The sequence below is a fragment of the Neovison vison genome, chromosome 12 (assembly GCF_020171115.1).
Source record: "Neovison vison isolate M4711 chromosome 12, ASM_NN_V1, whole genome shotgun sequence".
Lineage (NCBI taxonomy): Eukaryota > Metazoa > Chordata > Mammalia > Carnivora > Mustelidae > Neogale > Neogale vison.
In genome coordinates, this window is record NC_058102.1 from 55,760,534 (window position 1) to 55,782,340 (window position 21,807).

The 21,807-nt window shown below is 37.0% G+C and overlaps 1 protein-coding gene across 1 annotated transcript in view; it reads right to left on the reverse strand.

Moving 5' to 3' along the window:
- LRP6 (LDL receptor related protein 6) overlaps nucleotides 1–21,807 on the reverse strand; it is a 179,493-nt gene that overhangs the window by 25,510 nt on the left and 132,176 nt on the right. The window contains exons 13-17 of the mRNA XM_044227959.1: nucleotides 18,162–18,364; nucleotides 15,252–15,463; nucleotides 14,107–14,297; nucleotides 3,269–3,478; nucleotides 463–588 (exon numbers count right to left, since the gene is read on the reverse strand). Coding sequence (XP_044083894.1) covers nucleotides 463–588; nucleotides 3,269–3,478; nucleotides 14,107–14,297; nucleotides 15,252–15,463; nucleotides 18,162–18,364 — 942 coding nt within the window. The remainder of the gene's footprint in view (nucleotides 1–462; nucleotides 589–3,268; nucleotides 3,479–14,106; nucleotides 14,298–15,251; nucleotides 15,464–18,161; nucleotides 18,365–21,807) is intronic.

Here is a 21,807-nt window from a genome sequence, read left to right on the forward strand (position 1 = left end):
AAAAAAAATTTTTTTTTTGCTAGCTAAATAAGTAAAAACAATAGGCAACTACCTATAGATGTGAATAAAAGAATGTTCTTTTCACTGGATATATTCCTGGCAATGACACATAAACTTGTAGAATCTAGAATTCAGTAGATGGAGATTACAGGAGGTAGAATTAATTCATTTTTTCACTCTCTGGGGTGAAAAAAGCTACTTTATTATTAGGAAATGCATTCATTCACAAGATTAATTTCCCCCAAAAGGGCACTTCTAACTTAGTCCCAGGATTAGGTTATGTGCAACCCATCATGATGGATTGATTCACTCTCAAAGTAACCCAAAAGGCTAGGATAGTACAGATGAATGGAATATAAGTGACTAATCAAGTTAGGGGAAAGAGAAACTTCATTGCCAAATCACAGAATGCTAGATTAAGTCACAGAACAGGTTAACTGCACAAGAAAGTAACATATTTACCTCCGCATGACAGCTCATCTTGAAGCAGAACCAAGTGCATGGGACAAGAGCACCTTGTAGTACCATCTCCTTTTACAAGACAAATATGTGAACAGCCACCGTTATCCTGAGCACAAGGGTGCTGTCCTGAAAAAGAAAAAAAAAGGAGAAAGAAAAGGAAGGGAGGGAAGAAGGAAGGAAAGAAAGGGCAGCTAAGTCAAAATTAATTATTTATGAATTACCAAGAACACCGAATTTAAAATTACCTTGGACTTAATTCTACTAACAAAAGAATATTGTGTATCCTTACACAATTGCAAAAAAAGGAGGACAATTTAATAGTGCAAAATATTTGTATCTAACCACTGTCTTTAAATATTTATATATATAAAAAATTGATCATTGAAACTAAAACACTGCTAGGGAGAATGCAGAAACCTGGACATTATTCTACTTAAAATACAAAAACTCTTCCAAAGATTTTTAACTCAGAAATTCTACCATTCTAACAGATGATTTTATTCAAAAACTGTAGTTTAGTGAAATATAGAAATAATGAAATATGGAAAATTAAGAGTTATTATGTTAGAAGAAAAAAGTTCACATGGATTACAACCACTCATAGACAATCAAAATTATTTGCTTAGTCAATTGCAAAAGGTAACTTGCAATGTTATAAATGTTTAATTTCCTTAAATTTGGGCTAAATTAAATAAATACAAATTTGGGCAATTTTTCAAAGTCTGTTTTACAAATTAGACTTAATGAAGTTGCTTTGAATTTTCTACTTAGCCTGTGTTACAAGCAACTTGATATCTGTCATCAGAATAGCGACATCTACTGTGGCCTCCCATTTATTATCTATGTTCTCAATAACACCTCAGTCCCGCTTCAGTGTGCATGGAGGAGACTGAGGGAGGCAGCTATCTGAAACTGAACAGAAGTGTTATACTACACAGATGTCCCAAAACAGATATCAGTTCATACTGCACTAAAACACACAACCTACAAAGTAGGTTTTAATTCCATGACATTTTAATTCCATGACACTTTTTTTTTTTAAGATTTTATTTATTTGAAAAAGAGCAAAAGAAAGAGAGATCACAGAGGGAAAAGGAGAAACAGACTAGCTGCTGAGTGGAAAGCCCAATAAAAGGCTCAATCCCAGAACTCTAAGATCATTACCCAAGCTAAGACAGACACTTAACGAACTGAGCTACCCAGGCACCTCCTCCCGGCCATGACACTTCTCACTCTCTTTAACGTCATTAGAAATTTGAAAAAATGTTTTTCCAAATATAAGACCATATTTAAGTGTCTAATTATTTTAAAAAAAAGAAAAAAAAAGACATTCCCCCCTAAAATTCTGAAAACCTCCAAGGAGATTTTCTGCAATAAAATATTCATTTGTCAAGTGAATAAATAGCTTAGAAATTAAGGCCTTATTTCTATTAAATATTCAGCTTGAGTCACATGTCATAAATTAGAATGACAACAATTCTAACTCTAATTCTCAAATGTCTCTAACTTCTAAAAGCTCATCAACAGTGACAACAAAATGAAGACTTGAACAAGCAATGGTGTTCCCATTCCACTATTCTCCTTTCATACTCCAGTCTGATTTGAAAGCATCAGGTTGAGAAGTTAAGGAGTTCAATAGTTCTCTCTTTAATATTTCATTTAACATTAGCATTCCTGGGACAATCACATAAAACCCATAGTAGTAACTGCTATGAGAAGTCTTTTGAAATTAACAAGAAATTAAGGCAAGATTATTAGTCATATTCAAAAGCTTTCAGAAAAATTTGAGTATTTTTCTAAGATGAGAATACAACTGAGAAGTTTATCTAGAAGAAAACAAAAGTATCCATTAAGCAACCTTCTCTAAGTTCACTTCAAAAACTTCTGAACACACTAGTTTTTGTTTTTGCTTAATAAAGTTATTCCAAGATAACTACATTATTATATAAATATAGTTTTGGTTCTTGTTCAAACTATGGGGGCACACAGGGAACAACAACAAAAAATACATACTTTATACCACTATTCTTAAAGGGGTTCAACATAAAAAAAAAAAAGCATGACAAGCAGTCTCTCTCTCTCTATATATATATATGAAACATAAAAATATAGGGGCGCCTGGGTGGCTCAGTGGGTTAAGCCTCTGCCTTCGGCTCAGGTCATGATCCCGGGGTCCTGGGATCGAGCCCCTCATCGGGCTCTCTGCTCAGCAGGGAGCTTGTTTCCCTTCCTCTCTCTCTTCCTGCCTCTCTGCCTACTTGTGATCTCTCTCTGTCAAATAAATAAAAAAAAATCTTCAAAAAAAATTAAAAAACATAAAAATATATATAAATATATATATATTATATATATATAAATATCTGAGGAAATTTTTGAAAATGAGCCAGACCATTCCTTTCCCCCACTCCTGTTTTATGGGGAAAAGGTGTTTAATTTGAAAAAGCTCCCAGGTGAGTTCAATGTAAGGCTTTAAAAACACAGTTTAAAAAATGGCAAGATTAAAAGTGCACGAAAATCTTTAAAGAAAAGGGTAAGAAGGAGCACCTGGGTGGCTCAGTTAACTGTCTGCCTTTGGCTCAGGTCATGATCTCAGGATCCTGGTACTGACTCCCTCAGAGGGGAGGCTGCTTCTCCCTCTGCCCCTTCCCCTGCTCCTGCTCTCTCTCAAATAAATAAAATCTTATAAATAAATAAATAAGTAAAATTTAAAAAAAAGTAAGAAGACAGACAGGAACATCTTAATTCAGTCTTAATTTCTTACAATAAACATGATTCCTGCAATTATCAGTCTGCCATCAGCACTTACTATATTCCTGAAGGTTCAGCTCTTTCACTGCATGAATGTCACTAAGCTGGGCAATTCGAGCCTGGACTTTGGTTCTACCCTCTCGACCTGTCATGTCAATTTTTTCAATCATTTGCTGCTGCTTATCAATCCAATATAGCCAGTTTTCAAACACAGTCAGTCCCACAGGCTGCAAGATATTGGAGTCTTCTAATACTATCCGGTTGGCACCTTGGAAAAGAGAACAGATATGATTCATGTAGGTCAAATCAAACATTCAGCAACTACTGTTGATTCCGAAAGTACTGAAATGGAAAATAAAAGGTATCTACCACAAAAATTAAAACGCATTCTGAAAAGATATATACATACCACAGAACAGACTAGACATTTAAATACAAACAAAAGCAAGTAAGTGCCCAATACACAGTAAATACTCTAGTTCAAAGAAACATAGAAAAGACAGAGTGGTTTTCAAAAAAATTTTTTAAAGAAAGAGTCCACTTTTCAAATTACATTTTATGAAAAGCCTTAACATATAAATCAGATAAAAACAGACTTCTTTGGATAAAGCAGTGGTGGTGAGCCCAGAGCTCTGAGCTCTTGGCCTCCCCTATTGCTGAGTACACCTGAGGCCTCTGTGAAGAACCACTCCACCCTCACGCCTTCTGGCCACTCAGAACACAGAAAAAATGACTGATTCAAAGATTATCTGGTTCAAACCACACCACAAAGTAAGAATTCTTTCTACAACATCCCAGACATGGGATGTTAAATCTTAACAGGCAACCATTCTACTGTTGAACTATATGGAAGTTCTTTCACACAGTGTGTTGAAATATGTGCCCCACTCTCTCCATCCCCATAGTTTCTCCCTCATTCAAAAAGAAAAAAATATATTCATTCCCCCTCCTCCCCATAACAGTCCTTCAAATAGCTATAGAACATTTTCCTGCTTCCTAAGTAATGAGAATTTAATAAAAAAAGGGACTTAGTTTGTATTTTAGAAATATCAGGGGAAGTTACAGGAAAGAGGCAAGCATAAAGCTAAGTTTGATAAAGGGAGAAAAAGGGGGAAATGCTCCAGATGAGAAGTCACTGCCTAAGTCAACATTCAGATCAAGGGTGGGTTAAACACAAATTTTCTTAGGCTCCTAAAATTTGTAGTAAAAAGTTAAGGTAAAACCCCATAAAGACAAACAAAAAAGCAGAGCACAAAATGATACATGATTCAGAAATCGGAGCAGACCAGGGACATAGTAGCCCATAGAAAACTAAAAGCCTGCAGTTTGTGAAGCCAGCAACAAAATCAATTAGCTCAGGAACTCGGAGCAGCAGGTAATTCAGGACAAAACAAAAGGAGGAGTTACATGGTTGGGGCTGAGAGAAGAGGGCTGAGTGAAAATAAGTGTAAGAAGTTATTCAGCTCCTGAGTCTCCTCCCTTCCTTTATCAGGAGACCGAACATATACTTTCTAAAGAGGATGAACTAGATTTTAACACACCAGGCAAAGACAAAGAGGTGGTGCCATACATGGAATTTTACAGGGGCATTGATTAAAAGTCTACTTTCTAATTGGTGAGACTCTCCATTGTAAGTTGTCTCTTTTCCCACTAGATTCCACGAATTCTAGCAGCCAGCTTTTATCCTCCTACAGAAGACTTTCCTATACCCCTATAGAAAAAACAAACCAACAACAATAATCAAATAAAAACCCTGAAGTTTCTATGAGAAACAAACTTCAGACAGTGTCACCTGGGAATCCCATTAGAAAACAGCCAGGTGTCCTTAAGATTCCTACTCCTTGGGCACCTGGGTGGCTCAGTGGGTTAAGCCGCTGCCTTCGGCTCAGGTCATGATCTCAGGGTCCTGGGATCGAGTCCCACATCGGGCTCTCTGCTCAGCAGGGAGCCTGCTTCCTCCTCTCTCTCTCTCTGCCTGCCTCTCTGCCTACTTGTGATCTCTCTCTGTCAAATAAAATAAAATCTTAAAAAAAAAAAAAAAAAAAAGATTCCTACTCCTTCACAGGCAGCAGCAATGGGAAAGGCAGCATTTTTAATGCCTCACTATTAAATATAGACAACTAAGGATCACCAGATATTTAAGGAAAACAACTTTTAAATTCAAAGTCCAAAACGAATAAATAGAATAAAGGAATTCAGAAAAACAGATGCAATTAAAAGCAGAAAAAAAACCCCAAATCAATAGCAACAAAACCCTAAAAAACATGCTGTTTTGATGGGAGCAAGACATCCACACTACACAAGAGTCCTTGGAAATTAAAAATATGATACCTGGGGGGGGTGGGGAGAAGAGGTTTGGAAGAAAAATTTGAAAAACTCTCTCAGAAAGCAGAACAAAAAGATAAAGAGACGGGAAATGAGTGAGAAAAACACAGTTATAGTCAAGATCCAACAACAGAGTAGAAGTTCCAGAATGAGAAAACAGATCATAAGAAACATTAAAACACACACACACACCCACGGAATGGGAGAAGATATTTGCAAATGACAGTATAGACAAAAGGTTGATATCCAGGATCTATAATGAACTCCTCAAACTCAACACACATGAAACAGGCAAACACATCAAAAAATGGGCAGAAGATATGAACAGACACTTCTCCAATCAAGACATACAAATGGCTATCAGACACATGAAAAAATGTTCATCATCATTAGCCCTCAGGGAGATTCAAATTAAAACCACATTGAGAAATCACCTTATACCAGTTAGAATGGCCAAAATTAACAGAACAGGAAACAACATGTGTTGGAGAGGATGTGGAGAAAGGGAACCCTCTTCCACTGTTGGTGGGAATGCAAGTTGGTGCAGCCTCTTTGGAGAACAGTGTGGAGATTCCTCAAGAAATTAAAAATAGAGCTTCCCTATGACCCTGCAATTGCACTCCTGGGTATTTACCCCAAAGACACAGATGTCGTGAAAAGAAGGGCCATCTGTACCCCAATGTTTATAGCAGCAATGGCCACAGTCGCCAAACTATGGAAAGAACCAAGATGCCCTTCAACGGATGAATGGATAAGGAAGATGTGGTCCATATACACTATGGAGTATTATGCCTCCATCAGAAAGGATGAATACCCAACTTTTGTAGCAACATGGACGGGACTGGAAGAGATGATGCTGAGTGAAATCAGTCAAGCAGAGAGAGTCAATTATCATATGGTTTCACTTATTTGTGGAGCATAACAAATAGCACGGAGGACAAGGGGCATTAGAGAGGAGAAGGGAATTTGGGTAAATTGGAAGGGGAGGTGAATCATGAGAGACTATGGACTCTGAAAAACAATCTGAGGGGTTTGAAGTGGCGGGGGGGGTGGGAGGTTGGGGTACCAGGTGGTGGGTATTATAGAGGGCACGGCTTGCATGGAGCACTGGGTGTGGTGAAAAAATAATGAATAATGTTTTTCTGAAAATAAATAAATTGGAAACACACACACACACACACACACACGAAACCCCCACCCAAAAACCAGCTTTTCAGAACTCAAGATGTAAGTTTCCAGATAGAAAGGACTTGCCAGTTCAATGAAAGAAAGAGACAAAGAGGGAAGTCAGGGAGGGATCACACAAAGGCACATTATCATTAAATTCTACAACATCTGGGAAAAAGAGAAGATATTAAAAGCTTCTGGAGGGGAAAATAAAGGATCACATAAAAATAGTCAAGAATCACAATGACATCAGACTTCCCAACAACATGAGACGCTTGAAGACAACAGAGTTAGTTCTGCCTTCAAAACTGGGAGAAAATAATTATAAAACATGAATGTTATATACATCTGAATTATCAACCAAGTCTGAGGGGAAAAAAAATTCAGACAAATACAAAATATTTTAACTTCCTATAAACTCCCATAAGAAGCTAATAGAGGGGGCACCTGGGTGGCTCAGTGGGTTAAAGCCTCTACCTTCAGCTTGGGTCATGATCCCAGGGTCATGGGATCAAGCTCCACACTGGGCTCTCTGCTCAGCAGGAAGTCTGCTTCCCCCTCCCCTCTTTCTGCCTGCCTCTCTGCCTGCTTGTGATCTCTGTCTGTCAAATAAATAAATAAAATCTTAAAAAAAAAAAAAGAAGCTAACAGAGGATGTGTTCTAGCAAGAAAAAGAAATTAGCCAGAGAAATGGAATCGAGTAAATAGGTTTCAGCACCAAGGAGACTGGCAAGTACATTACCAGAATTAATAGTGAAAAGAAGTTGGCCTAAAAAGCAAGAAAATTCACACTGGAGCAAATGATAAAGAAATTCAAGAGGCATGCATTCAGTTAAAAAGAAAAAGGATGGACTGCTCAATGAACCTATTCTGTAGGTACTGAAACAATACTTATATTAGACAAGATTAACTTGGGGAAAAAGAGCTATAGAAAGAAACACGCTAATGGTAATATTTTCGTAGCCATAAATAATAAGTATGAACTTAAAAATTATGAGGGACGCCTGGGTGGCTCAGTCATTAAGCGTCTGCCTTCAGTTCAGCTCATGATCCTAGAGTCCTGGGATCATGCCCAGAGTTAGGCTCCCTGCTCAGTGGGAAAACTGCTTCTGCCTCTCCCACTCCCCGCTGCTTGTGTTCCCACTCTCTCACTCTCTCTCCATCAAATAAATAAATAAAATATTTTTTAAAAATATACCTATCCTGGGAGGATGGGAGGAGAGTTCATATGAGTATTTTGGGGCTATATAGTTTAAGACAACAAAATATTTATTTTCCATCAAGGGAAGTCAACTTGTGATGTCTTAAATTGAAAAATCAAGAAATAGCTGTTTTAAGCAAGTTATTTTAAAAATAACAAGCAGATGTCTCAGCATGGGAATTGAGAGTAGTAGGTAGGACAGAAGACTTGTTTCTTGTTATAAACTAAGTAAAAGCATTTGATTTTCACAAATATTTACATGTATCACTTCAATGAAAATTAAAATTAAACCTAAAATAATAAGAGTAAATAAAAAAGATTAGCTGGTGGTAGTGTGAGGATGGCTTCAAGTGGTCCTGGAGAAAAAAGAGCTGTCAACAGTGTCACTGCAGGATCCCAAACATAATAAGGACCTGATCTATTTTAATGGCAGTTTTAAGTAAAACTCTGGAGTCAACAATGAAAAAACATGTTCATTTATTCAATAAACTACGCAAGTACTAAATACAATCCAATGTAAAAGGCTCCGTGGGAGGTTAGAAATATAAAGTAGAAAGAGAGCCCATGATAAAAGTGTTTGTTTGTAAATATATAAGGAAGGGGAAAAAAAACCCCAACTATCAACATTATACTAACCTTTTTCAGAAAACAGAAAAAGAGGAAACAATTATTTTCATGAGGCTAATGTCACCTTGATGGCAAAATGCCAATAAGTACATTGTAAGAAAGAAAAATTATAGGGTACTCATCCTCATGAACACAAACACAAACATTTAAACAAAATCCAGCAATATATAAAAAGGAAAATGTAGCATTTTCTACAATGCAAATTAGGAACAGAAGGGAACCTCCCTAATCTGATAAAAATGTCATCTACAGAAAAACCTTAGTAGATAATACCTAATCATGAAGTACTGAATGCTTTCCCCCAAATTAAGAAAAACAAAAATAAAACAAAACCAAAAAACCCAAAATTCTATTATTCTATTCAACATTGTATTGGAGGTCCTAGCCAGAACCATAACGCAACAAGGAAAAAGAAACCTTCATTAATTTGTAGATAAATGGTTCTATGATGTTCAAATCTTAAAGAAATCACAGATAACTGAATTTAGCAAGGTCCCTGGGAATGAGCTCATAATAACAGAATGAGAGAAAAAAAAGTAACTATTTTTTATTCCTGCCACAGTCAGAAAATGAAATATTAAATATTTAGAATACTCTTTACCACTAACATTCAAACGCCTCAAATACCAAGGAATAACTCTAATGAAAAAATGGGAAAGATCTCTATACAGAAAACTATAAAACACTGAGGGAAATTCAAGTTCTAAATAAATGGAAGTATATACCATGTTCATGATTTGGAAGACTCATATAAAAAATAGTAATTCTCTCTAAATTGACCTATAAATTCAAAGCAAACCCAGTCAAAATTCTACTAGGTTTGGAATTTTTTGGTGGAAACTCAGAGGCAGATTCTAGAATGTAAATGGAAATATAAAGGGTCAACAAATAGCTATCTTGAAGAAATATTAAAGATGAACACTGCCAGAGAAATTTGTTATAACATTATAAACAATTAAGACAATAAAATATCACATAAGACAAAGTGACCGAAGTAACATTAGATACCAAAAACAAACTCATACAAATACAGTCACTTCATTTATAACAAAGATGATGTTGTTAGAGAACAGTGGAGAAAGAATTATCTTCTCAAAAACTGATGTTAAATCAAATAGTAATATGGGGGGAAAAAATTTTTTAACCCCTACTTCACAACATATACACAAAAAAGTTCCAAATGGATCATACATCTCAAAGAGAAAAGTTAAAAATTTTCGGGGAAAAAAAACCACAACAGAATATCTTTGTGACTTTGCAGTAGGCAAAGATTTCTTTTTTTTTTTTTAGAAAGCAGACAGGCAGGCAGAGAGAGAGAGGAGGAAGCAGGCTCTCCACTGAGCAGAGAACCCTATGTGGGGCTCGATCCCAGGACCCTGAGATCACGACCTGAGCTGAAGGCAGAGGCTTAACCCACTGAGACACCCAGGCGCCCCAAGATTTCATAAATAGAACATAAAAGGTACTAATCTTAAAGGGAAAAATTAGTAAACTATACTGCACTAAAATTAAGAATTTTTTCATCTAAAGATACCACTGGGAGAATGAAAAAGGAAATCACAAACTGGAAGAAGATTTAGGTAATATCTATCCTTCTCTACAGAGGAAAGTGTAAAGATATACTAAAAATTATCAAACAAGACCTAAAAAAATGGAGGGATACACCACAGTCATGAATGAAAGAATGAATTACTTAAACATGCCAATTCTCTTCCAATATATATGTAACTTGATAATGGATAAACAGTCAGATAAAGAATTTTTAAAAATCAGTAGTAGAAAAATGGGCAATATAGCAATTCACGGAAGAAATAAGAATAACTAATAAATTAATATCAAACAGAGAAGTGCAAATTTTATTAATGAGATATACTTTTTAAACTATTGGACTAGTAAAAATTTAGAAGTCTAACAATATCAAATACGAGAGGGACAACTCATATACTTCTGGTGGGGGGCGGTTTAAATTGATATAATCACTGAACAGCAACCTGGATGTATATGCTCAACATGAATTTATACATAGCACATTACAGAGCAATACTACTACAAGGTTTAGGCCACAGAGAAATGTTCATATAACTGCATAAGAATATTCATTAAAACACTGCTTTTAATGTCAAAATGCTGGGAATAGCAGTTTAGACAGACAGAATAAAGTGTAGAATGATTCATACAATGAAGTACTATTTAGTGATGAAAATAAGTGAACAGAATTATAGATCAACAGGGATTATCTCAAAACTATATGTGAAAAATTCAAGCTACAAAGGGATACATGGGAATATTATATTAAGTTTAAAAACAAAAAAAATGTTCAAATGCATATGTGTGTAGGTATGGTAAAAAACACACACAGAATACAAAATATGCATGGCCATGAAAAATATCAAAAGTTATCTCAGGGAAAAGAGGGAGGAGAAAAGAGTTGGGAAGGGATATGTAAGGGCTTCAAAATTCTAATGTTTCATCTCAAGTAAGAGAAGGAGGAAGGGAAGCAAATATGGCCCCAAACTCTAGATTTAACAAAGTTGGATGGCAGGAACTTTATAATTTCAGTATGTTGGAACCATTTCATAATTAAGGGTGGGGAAAAAATGCACTAAAAAAAATGGAAGTTTGGGGAACCTGGGTGGCTCAGTGGGTTAAGCCTCTGCCTTCAGCTCAGGTCATAATTCCAAGGTCCTGGGATCCAGCCTCGCATCGGGCTCTCTACTGAGCAGAGAGCCCGCTTCCTCCCACCCCCCGCCTATTTCTCTCTCTCTCTCTCTCTGTCAAATAAATAAATTAAAAAAAAAAAAAAAAGGGAAGTTAAAGTGTTCCTAAGTGTTCCTAATAATAGTGTTTTGGATTTTTTTCTTCTTTTTCTTTTCTAAGCTGTTTTTAATGGACATTGCTTTTAAAAACGAAAAGTAAACATCACAAATGCAGAGAGAGGGAAGGAAAGAAGGGGAAAAAACCCCACCCTCAAGACTAAAAAAGAGTTAAAACACTGACATAAATAACTATTATTCAAATTAGAGGTGACATATGAGATACAAGTGATCTGATGAGGGAAAGAATATACGGTATGAGGTATGTGTACATAAATGTGTGCATGACCACAATCAGAAAAGGCATAATGGAAGGAGGAATCTAAATCTGAAAAGATAGAGTATTTTCTAGGTTTTAGAAAAATAACAAATGTATTCAACATAAAAATTCAAATGATACAGAAATAAATACTTAACAGATTAATATGCTAGCCTTCCAGTCCTTTCTCAAGATATATCTGCTTGCTTATTCCTTGAGGAACATACAAACATATACACTCGTATCTTTCTTTCTTTTTTTTTTTTAATTAACATATAATGTATTATTAGCCCCAGGGGTACAGGTCTGTGAATCACCAGGTTACATACTTCATAGCACATACCTTCCCCAATGTCCATAACCCCGCCACCCTTTCCCTACCCCCTCATGAAGATATTTGCAAACAACATATCAGATAAATGGCTAGTATCCAAAATCTATAAAGAACTTATCAAACTCAATACCCAAAGAACAAATAATCCAGTCAAGAAATGGGCAGAAGACATGAACAGACATTTCTGCAAAGAAGACATCCAGATGGCCAACAGACACAGGAAAAAGTGCTCCATATCACTCGGCATCAGGGAAATACAAATCAAAATCACAATGAGATGCCAGTCAGAATGGCTAAAATTAACAAGTCAGGAAATGACAGATGCTGGCGAGGAGGCGGAGAAAGGGGAACCCTCCTACACTGTTGGTGGGAATGCAAGCTGGTGCAACCACTCTGGAAAACAGCTTGGAGGTTCCTCAAAATGTTGAAAACAGAGGTACCCTATGACCTGGCAACTGCACTACTGGGTATTTACCCTACAGATACAAATGTAGTGATCCGAAGGGGCACGTGCACCTGAATGTTTATAGCAGCAATATCCACAATAGCCAAACTGCAGACAGAACCTAGATGTCCATCAACAGATGAATGGACAAAGAAGATGTGGTGTGTATATATACATGATGGAATACTATGCAGCCATCAAAAGAAATGAAATCTTGTCATTTGCGATGACGTGAATGGAACTAGAGGGTATTATGCTTAGCGAAATAAGTCAATCAGAGAAAGACTCGTATGTTTCTTAATAGTATGTATACCTATTGGTATGAGTGTACACATACACATGTGTATACACAGTATAAATATTTTTAGAGAGCAAGCTGTCATCAAATATAGTGTGTGTGCAGACATATATAAAGTTAATTTAAATTTTAAACAAAACTTGGGGCACCGGGGTGGCTCTATCAGTTAAGCATCTGTCTTTGGCTCGGGTCATGATCCCAGGGCCCTGGGATGGAGGCCCACGTCATCCTGCTCAGGGGAAGTCTACTTCTCCCTCTCCCTCGGCAGCTTGCCCTGCTCCTTCTCTCTCACTCACTCACTCCCTCTCCCAAATAAAATCTTTAATAAATAAATAAATAATTTTTAAACAAAATGATCTTAATAAACATTGTTATGCAACTTAAGTTATTAAAAATTATCCTCCTATGTCAGTGCACACAGATCTACCTCATATTTTGGAAAATGATTGTAATATTCTATACACTAGATACACCAGAATGTTTCTCTGCAACAAACTATTATAAATAATGCTCACAGGGACCCTTATACAAATGGGTATTTCTGTAAAAAAAAAAATAAAAAAATAAAAAAGCTATCCACAGGGGAAATTCACTGGCAAATTGCCCTCCAAAAAGATCTTACCAATTCCATTTATACCAAAGTGCATGAGAGCATGCCTTTCTCTACCATTCTGACCAATGTTGGGTGTAATCAACTTTAACATATTTTTGCCATTCTGATAGACATAAATAATGTATTATTTTAATTTAATTTACCTGATCACTAGTGAGGCGACACAGAGTTATTTGGACATCAGAAATTGGGGGGAGGTGAAGTAACTATGATTTAGACAGAGGTGTGAAGACAATAAAAAAGTAAAAGTACATGTGAAGAACCAAAAAATGATTTAATTTGGTTATAACACCAGCAATGGTAAGATTATTTGAGTTTGACGATGGGTTTGTGAAAGGCGAATACCAAATTAAGTATACAACTAGACTTTTTCTTCAGGTTCTGAGACTATCCTGAAGATTTTTTTAGTAGCAGTGACATGATTAGAAACCATGCTTCAAAAAATTTAGGAATAGTGTATAAACTTTCAAGGGGGGAAAATCAGCAGGGAGGAGATTTCATAGGCTAGATCCTAGGCCAGAGAAGACAAGAACATAAACTAGAACATAAAAATTAGGAAGGGAGAAGTGATGCATTAGAAATATATTATTTACAGAGCCCAAATCAAGAATTAGGAAATTATTAGATAACAGAGGAACTAATCATGTTGACAGTTGAAAAAAAGTACTTCCCAACCAACATGATGCTAACTACCCTTTAGTAAATAGAACTGTAAAGAAATGTGCATAAAATGAATAAAATGGAAGAAAAATACATGTTTAACAAATCATCTCAATAACTCAAATTAAAATAAGGAAAAACATTTCTTGGGTACCTGAGAGATCACTGCTTTCAATTCGCCGGAGATCTGAATCTGCCCAAAAGAGCTTGCCCAATCTGCTATCAAGGGCTAATGCAATTGGTTTACTTAAGCCACTGAAAAAGAGGACCTCCCGTTCTGTTCCATCCAAAGCAGCCCGTTCAATTTTGGGAGACCTTTCCTGAAGATTGGTAAAATACATATACCTGAAGTGAGAAGGAAACAGGTCAGCAAAGAAACCGTACAAAATGAGAACATTCTTAAGATAAAAGGAGAATATTTTTAAATCTTATATTTAAAAGTTTTAAAATATATATTTTTAAGGCCATGGGATACCATAATTACTTTCAATAATAGTAACACAGGGTACATAGAAGTTCTTAGGGAGCTAATTTTCACGGATTAAAATGTAGTGATAGAGGTGCCTGGCTTGTTCGGTGGATAGATAACTTTTGATCCCATGGTTTCAAGTTCAAGCCCTACACTGGATGTAAAGATTCTTAAAAATAAAATGAAGTGATAGACACAGGCATACTTATGCTTTTGGAATATTACAATATATAAATAAAATAAAAGAAATAAAAGAACAGTTAACCAGGAAGACCTGAACACCAAATTTTAAATTCCTTCTCCAATTAGTCTATTTCATAACTAAAACTAAGTCATACATGAATTATTTCTCATATTTAACTTCTAGAGCTTATCTCTTTCCTCTCTTCTGAAATAAGCTAGCTCCCCTGATGAATTCCTTATTCATTCAGGTACAAATGAGTCTAAATGTAAAGCTCTGTATTGAATGAAGAAAATGTATTAGTTCTTGTCATAAAGGAACTTAAAGTCTAGTAGAAAATATAACCTGAAAAACAATGGAGTGTAAGGTAGAGTACTAAGAATAACTAGAGAGGCACAGATAGAGGGCTGGATACTTGGGAGAGGGGAAAATCACACCTGGCTGGGGTCAGATAGATCAAGGAAAACTTCGTACAGGATGTTGAGGTTCCAATCATCCTGAAGGTACGGTTAGAAATTAGAACTATAGCAACAGTGACTAAGGAAAGAAATTCTAGGCAGTAAAATCAGTAAAGAACACATGAGCTGAAAAGGAAGGCTGATGAGGGTCTCAGATACCAAGATATCTGAATGCAACTTCAGTAACATACCCCTTCTCCGGGTTCACCACAATGGCTCGAGGTCTGTCTTGCTCGCCTTTTAATACCACTCCAATTGATCTCCCATCTAATCTTGTTACGTTAATGACATTGGTGGCCTCACAAGTCCAGTAAATGTAGCGGCTATAAATGTCAATGCTGAGGTCATAGGGTTGTATTTCTAGGTTCTGATTTGGAACTGAGCTCACAACCACAGTAAAGCCCTGGGGAAAGAAAAACACATACACACAGAAAATTAGACTCCAAGCCAAAGAGCCCTGAGGTGATCACTCACAATGCTTACACATATGTGGTTACAAACTTGAGAAGGAATGCTCAAGTCTCACCAGACATTCCTTACTAATACATTTTTTTATGGATAATGTGCCTCCTTGTTACCACACATTTCAAATGTTCCCTTTGGTTACTATGACCTGGGGCAGAGGAGAGAGCGGAGGCCGCATAAATTGCTCTAGGGACCTGACAGTGCATTGATGAGAGTGAGGAGGTGGCAGCTGTCTCAGCTAGAATCACTCCTCAGAAATACCACTAAAGCAGTGGTTCTTAACTCGGGGCACTTGGCATGGTATGGAGACATTCTGGACTGCTAGACCTATGGAGATGTAACTGGCATCTAGTGGATAGAGATCAGGGATGCTACTAAACAGCTTACAATGTACAGATCATCCCTTCACAACAAAGACTTATACAGCCTAAAAAATGTCAACAGTGCTGAAGGGGAGAAATTGCTTACAGAGACAATAGCAATTAGGGCTACAAACCACACCTACCAGTCATGTCTTTCTCCAATCCTCAAACCACCAAAAAAAAATTTTTTTAACAAAGTAGTTAGAGATGTTCAGTTCATCTGTTCTACCTAAATAAATGATATTTCCTTCACTTGGCAACTCTGTGGTAACATATACCTTAATGAAGCTATCTCATTTATCTTCTGTCCTCGGCTGTATAATAACAGCTATAATATAATTTCTATCTACTACTTAGCCTGTTAGCCCTGGCCTATGTAGTATAAGGTGCATCTGTAATACACCCCTATAACTGTACCCCCTCAATGACCCCTCAATAGCCCCTAAATACATTATCTCCTTGCTATTTTTTTCTGAAATAGTAGACATATCAAAAGTTAGTAATCCAATTTCCCCGAAGTTTGATACACTCAAAATCCATCCTCACTGCTCTAAGGAAGACAAATAATTATTTATGGCAATCCCAGTTTAAAACTGCTTAGCCACAGAAAGTCATGTAGTATGGATAACAGCATGCAAACTGTGACTGGTGTGTAAGCATAGACAAGATTTGTTAATAGCATTTTCATCCCCATCCCACAGTCACCATATAACAGCCCCTCCATCTCATTAGGTTAGTGATAACATATCCTAGTTGTTTTTAATTTTACTGATAAGTTTCCTATCCTCTGAACCTTTTAAAAATAGTTAATAATAACAGAACTGTTATTTACTGCATCCCTACCTACTATGTAACAGATAGTGGTGCATAGGTTTCAGCTAAAAAGTTCATAAAAGGGGTTCCTGGGTAACTCAGTCGGTTAAGCAGCCTACTCTTGCTTTCAGTTCAGGTCATGTTCATAGCCAGTTCCATACTCAGCAGGGAGTCTGCTTGAGGATTCTCTCTCTCAAATAAATAAATAAATCTTTAAAGAAGAAGTTCATAAGAATCCTAGTGAGTGACAGAGCTGAGATCAAAATCAAGGTCTACTTAACTGCTGTATGACCCAGCAATTGCACTACTGGGTATTTACCCTTAAGATGCAAACGTAGTGATCCAAAGGGGCACGTGCACCCGAATGTTTATAGCAGCAATGTCCACAATAGCCAAACTATGGAAAGAACCTAGATGTCCATCAACAGATGAATGGATAAAGAAGATGTGGTATATATACACAATGGAATACTATGCAGCCATCAAAAGAAATGAAATCTTGCCATTTGCGACGACATGGATGGAACTAGAGCGTATTATGCTTAGCGAAATAAGTCAAGCGGAGAAAGACAACTATCATATGATCTCCCTGATATGAGGAAGTGGTGATGCAACATGGGGGCTTAAGTGGGTAGGAGAAGAATAAATGAAACAAGATGGGATTGGGAGGGAGACAAACCATAAGTGACTCTTAATCTCACAAAACAAACTGAGGGTTGCTGGGGGGAGGGGGGTTGGAAGAAGGGGGGTGGGGTTATGGACATTGGGGAGGGTATGTGCTTTGGTGAGTGCTGTGAAGTGTGTAAACCTGGCGATTCACAGACCTGTACCCCTGGGGATAAAAATATATGTTTATAAAAAAAAAAAATTAAAAAAAAATCAAGGTCTATTTGATTTAAAAGCTTCTAACATTCCACGTAAATGGAACCATAATGGAAAAAACTACAAAAACAGATATGAGTGGCAGCGACAAAGTCATTCCCAACATATGAGCATAAATTTTCCTTGTATAATTTTTTAAAAATTTATTTATTTGAGAGAGAGAGAGAGAGAAAGAGCATGAAGGTCAGGGGGAGAAGGTCAGAGGGAGAAGCTGACTCCCCGCAGAGTTGGGCGACCAATGTGGGACTCCATCATGGAACGCCGGGATCATGACCTGAGCCGGAGGAAGTCGACTACCCAACTGAGCCACCCAGGCACCCTCCTTGTACAATTTTTAATCCAATGGAATCATCAATTGTTTATTCAAAGATCATTAGGAGGGAAAAAAGCTGCTAGGTCCAGAATTCGAGTCCCCCCCCCCTCTTTCCCGCTCTCTCTCTCACAGACACAGACACACACACACACACACACATTCTCTTTCTCTCTCAAGAATTAAGGAAAACAGGATTGTTGGTTACTCCAACTACCAGGAAAAAAAAACAAACAAACAAACAGATTTTTAACTGAGCCCTGAATTACCTGGCTGCCATCTTCTTGTGCTTTTCGGATCATGTTTTGTCGTGAGTCAATCCAATAGAGTTGCTTGTCCAGTGGGTCATAGTCTATGGCCCGGACATTGCGAAGGCTGTGGATAGGAAGGATGATGTCAGGGCTCTGCTGCTCATCGATCACCATGCGGTTGATAGCACTCTTTTGACTGAAGAGCAGGAAAGTAGTTGGAGCTTAAAGAAGGACAAGAGCAAATTTGAAACACAATTACTCTAAGTCTTGTATCACCCAAGTGTTTGATTAACTTGTTGCCTGTATTTCATACAAAACAAACACAGATGCTAAGGAAGTAGGGCTGAGAACAAAACCCTTTGGAATGTTCCCAAAAACTCTCCTCAAGGTGACACTAATCAGCACTATGCAACCAAACCAGTTATGAATTTATTCAGTGACACGCTGCTAGCCTATTTTGTTCCATCTTGTCCACAGTGGTATAAAAGGAGACTCAATTTCAAGAAGCATTTGATAATGATATCAAAATTCTCCTTGTCCACCAAATGAATAATCCTACTCTTCCGTAAGCTATTCTTGTGGGTGGCAGGAACATAGCTTCCATAGGTCAAAGCAAAAGCTTCATGACTGGTTTTAGTCTCATCTGTCTTACTATCTAGTCACTTGATCGTTAAGTAAGTCACTGAACCTCTTTAGGTCAAAGTTTGTTCAACTCTAAAATAAGGTTATAATGATCTCATCCTGCTCATTAAGTTGCTCTAAGAATTTTACAACATATATAAAGATACTTTAAAAATTGTAATGCATTATGTCAATTATACCTCAATGAAAAATTATATAAATGTAGAGTAAAATAACTATTGCTCATTATTATCGAGCAGTAGCAGTAATAAAGTTGGTATTAGCAGAAATTAAACAAACCCTCATGGACTACAGATACAGGTTTTATTTTGCATTGTGTATATATGATAACTGTAAGGAGAGAGAGCCAGTAAAAATCTCTCTCTCCTCCCCTTTCCATCCTTCCTTCTCGTTTTCTCTCACACATACACACACAGAACTAGTAAAAACAAATGCGTTATACTCATTAGCTCCGATCCTCATTAAAAAAACCTTGTATTTATATTTTCACTAAAAAATATTCTGCTCTGATGCTAAGATGATATCCTAAACTTATGAAATGGGGAAATGCAACACAGACTAAATTTCCCTTTCCTGGGGAGTAAGCCACTGATTACTATGTAATTATCTTTAATGCAGGCAAATACTAGAAAACAACAGCACTTGACAGTGCTTCCGACAACTTTAAAGTCTACTAGCATTTTGAACATCTTCATTAAAACATAATATATAAAAATTCCATAATTACACTCTATTCTCTTGGTATCCAGTCATCACCTAAATCCAGTAGAATTTTGTCCTTCTCATGGATACAAACATAAATGGGCAATCCAGAACTCCTTGCTTTATTTCTTCCTAAGCCCCATTCTTCACAACTCCATTATGTGTCCTTCGGGGTTTACTTTACATTTATACCCAAATGTACATTGGCTTCAATCCCAAAGAAACTCACTGGTATTCATAAAGAAACTTGGTATTCACAACACTGAATTTTTTTTTTTTTTAAGTGAAGCATCATTGACACACAATGTTACATTCACAACATAGAAATCCTGCTTTATATAAGTACTTCACTGGCTAAAAGCCCATACCCAGCTTAGAAGATCAGAAAGTATTCCAATGATTCCAGTGGAACCCTTCATTATCTGGAGTTGACTCCATCACATATTGACTTAACAACTTTTAGCAGTTTTAGTAGAACCCATGCCTTAAGTAGTAAGAATACATGTCACAACAGAGTAGCTATCTTTTTTTTTTTTTTTTAATTATTTTTTTGGCAGTATTACTTTCTTGTAAATCAAGGAAAAAAGGGGAGGGGCTCTAAACAGTAAGTTTCTAACAGAATAATCACCACTTACACTAAGACATACGATGAAGTTTAGACTAAAGAGTTTTAGCTACCAATTTCTCCTGCCTGGAAAACAATTAATCAAATATATATTTGGCTCCTACTGTTTTACTGGGCTTTTTGGTTTTTGGGAGGTTTGAGTCAGTTTTAACCTTCAATTAGATTCCATAGTTTGGTGTTCTAGAAATGTAGAATAAGATAAAGCCAAATATGGCTCCAAAGAAATGCTTGTTTTGTTTTTCAAGATTTTATTTATTTGACAGAGAGAGAGCGTGCATAAGTAAGGGGAGCAGCAGGCAGAGGGAGAGGGAAAAGCAGGCTCCTCGCTGAGTGTGTGGCCTGATGCAGGGCTCAATCCCAGGACACTGGGATCATGACCTGAGCCAAGGGCAGATGGTTAACAGACTGAGCCACCCAGGTCCCCTAAATGCTTGTTTCAAGAAGTCTGTGGATGGCATTAACAACATTAGTTGGCTCAGTATTTCTAAGAGGAGGCTAATGTTCTGACTTACTTCAATGAAGTCTTGATTCAGTCATTCAGTGCTTAAAGTAAAAAAGAATATGTAATTTTATAAATCTAAATCCATCTTAATTTATGTAACCTCTAACCCAATTAACTTCTGCAAAATGGTACTTTAAAAATTGTCATCCAGGCTGAGTCTTGCATTTCCACAATGAAGACAGCTACACAAGTTGGAAGATGAGGTGTTACATAGGAGGGAGGTTTTCAGCTCTCTTCTGAAGGTACAACTGTTCACCTGCAGCTTAAAGGGAGGTGACGCTCTTGTGTAAGACCTTCATAAACTACAAGGCCAAGTCCATTGCATGTGATGGGCCATTTGTGCACTATGCCAAGGGCACCGAGTATGGACCAACATCCAGTCCACATGTCATTAACCAAGCCATGCACCTTTGGGCATGGCTGCCCAAAGCAAACACCTTTCCCTAATTTGCACAAAGGTGCCATAGAGACCTGCCACCTTGGTAATGAACAAGGGATTCCACAATTTGGCTTCCTGTTTCCTCTGCGACTTAATCTCTTGACTCACTGGCCTCCTAGGTGTTCCTCTGATATGCCATTCTCCCTCCTTAGGCCTTCGCATTTGCTATCCCCTTTACTTAATAGGTCTTCTCCCAGCTATCCACCTCGCTCATTTCCTTACCTCTCTCAGTTCTTGACATAACGTCACTTTATCAGTAACGATTTCTCTGATCATCATATTTAATGTTGCAATCCTCCTCACCCTTTCTTGCTCTTAATATTTCTCCATAACATTTATCTCCTAACCCGTGATATAGTTTTACTTATTTGGTTCAATATCTGTTCCACTAAAATAGAAGCTCCATGAGGGTAGAAAGTGATGTCTATGTCATCCACTGCTACATTTTCCACTGGCTCAAATGATGCCCATTATGTAGCAGACATTCAATAAATATTCATTGAAAGAATAAAGGAATAAACACATAAAGAAATATACATTAGATGACAATAACTATGGAAAGCCCTGTAGCCATAATTCTGAAGGTAAAAGAATAAAATTGTTCTAGAGAATTGGGAAGGAAAAGAAACAAACATTTATTTATTTAGGACCTCCAACATATCACTCATCATTCTAGATATTAATCCCCAAAATTATCACCTCCATTTTTAGGTAAGCAAACTCAGAAATGTTAAGCTTTTCCCCAAGGTCACAT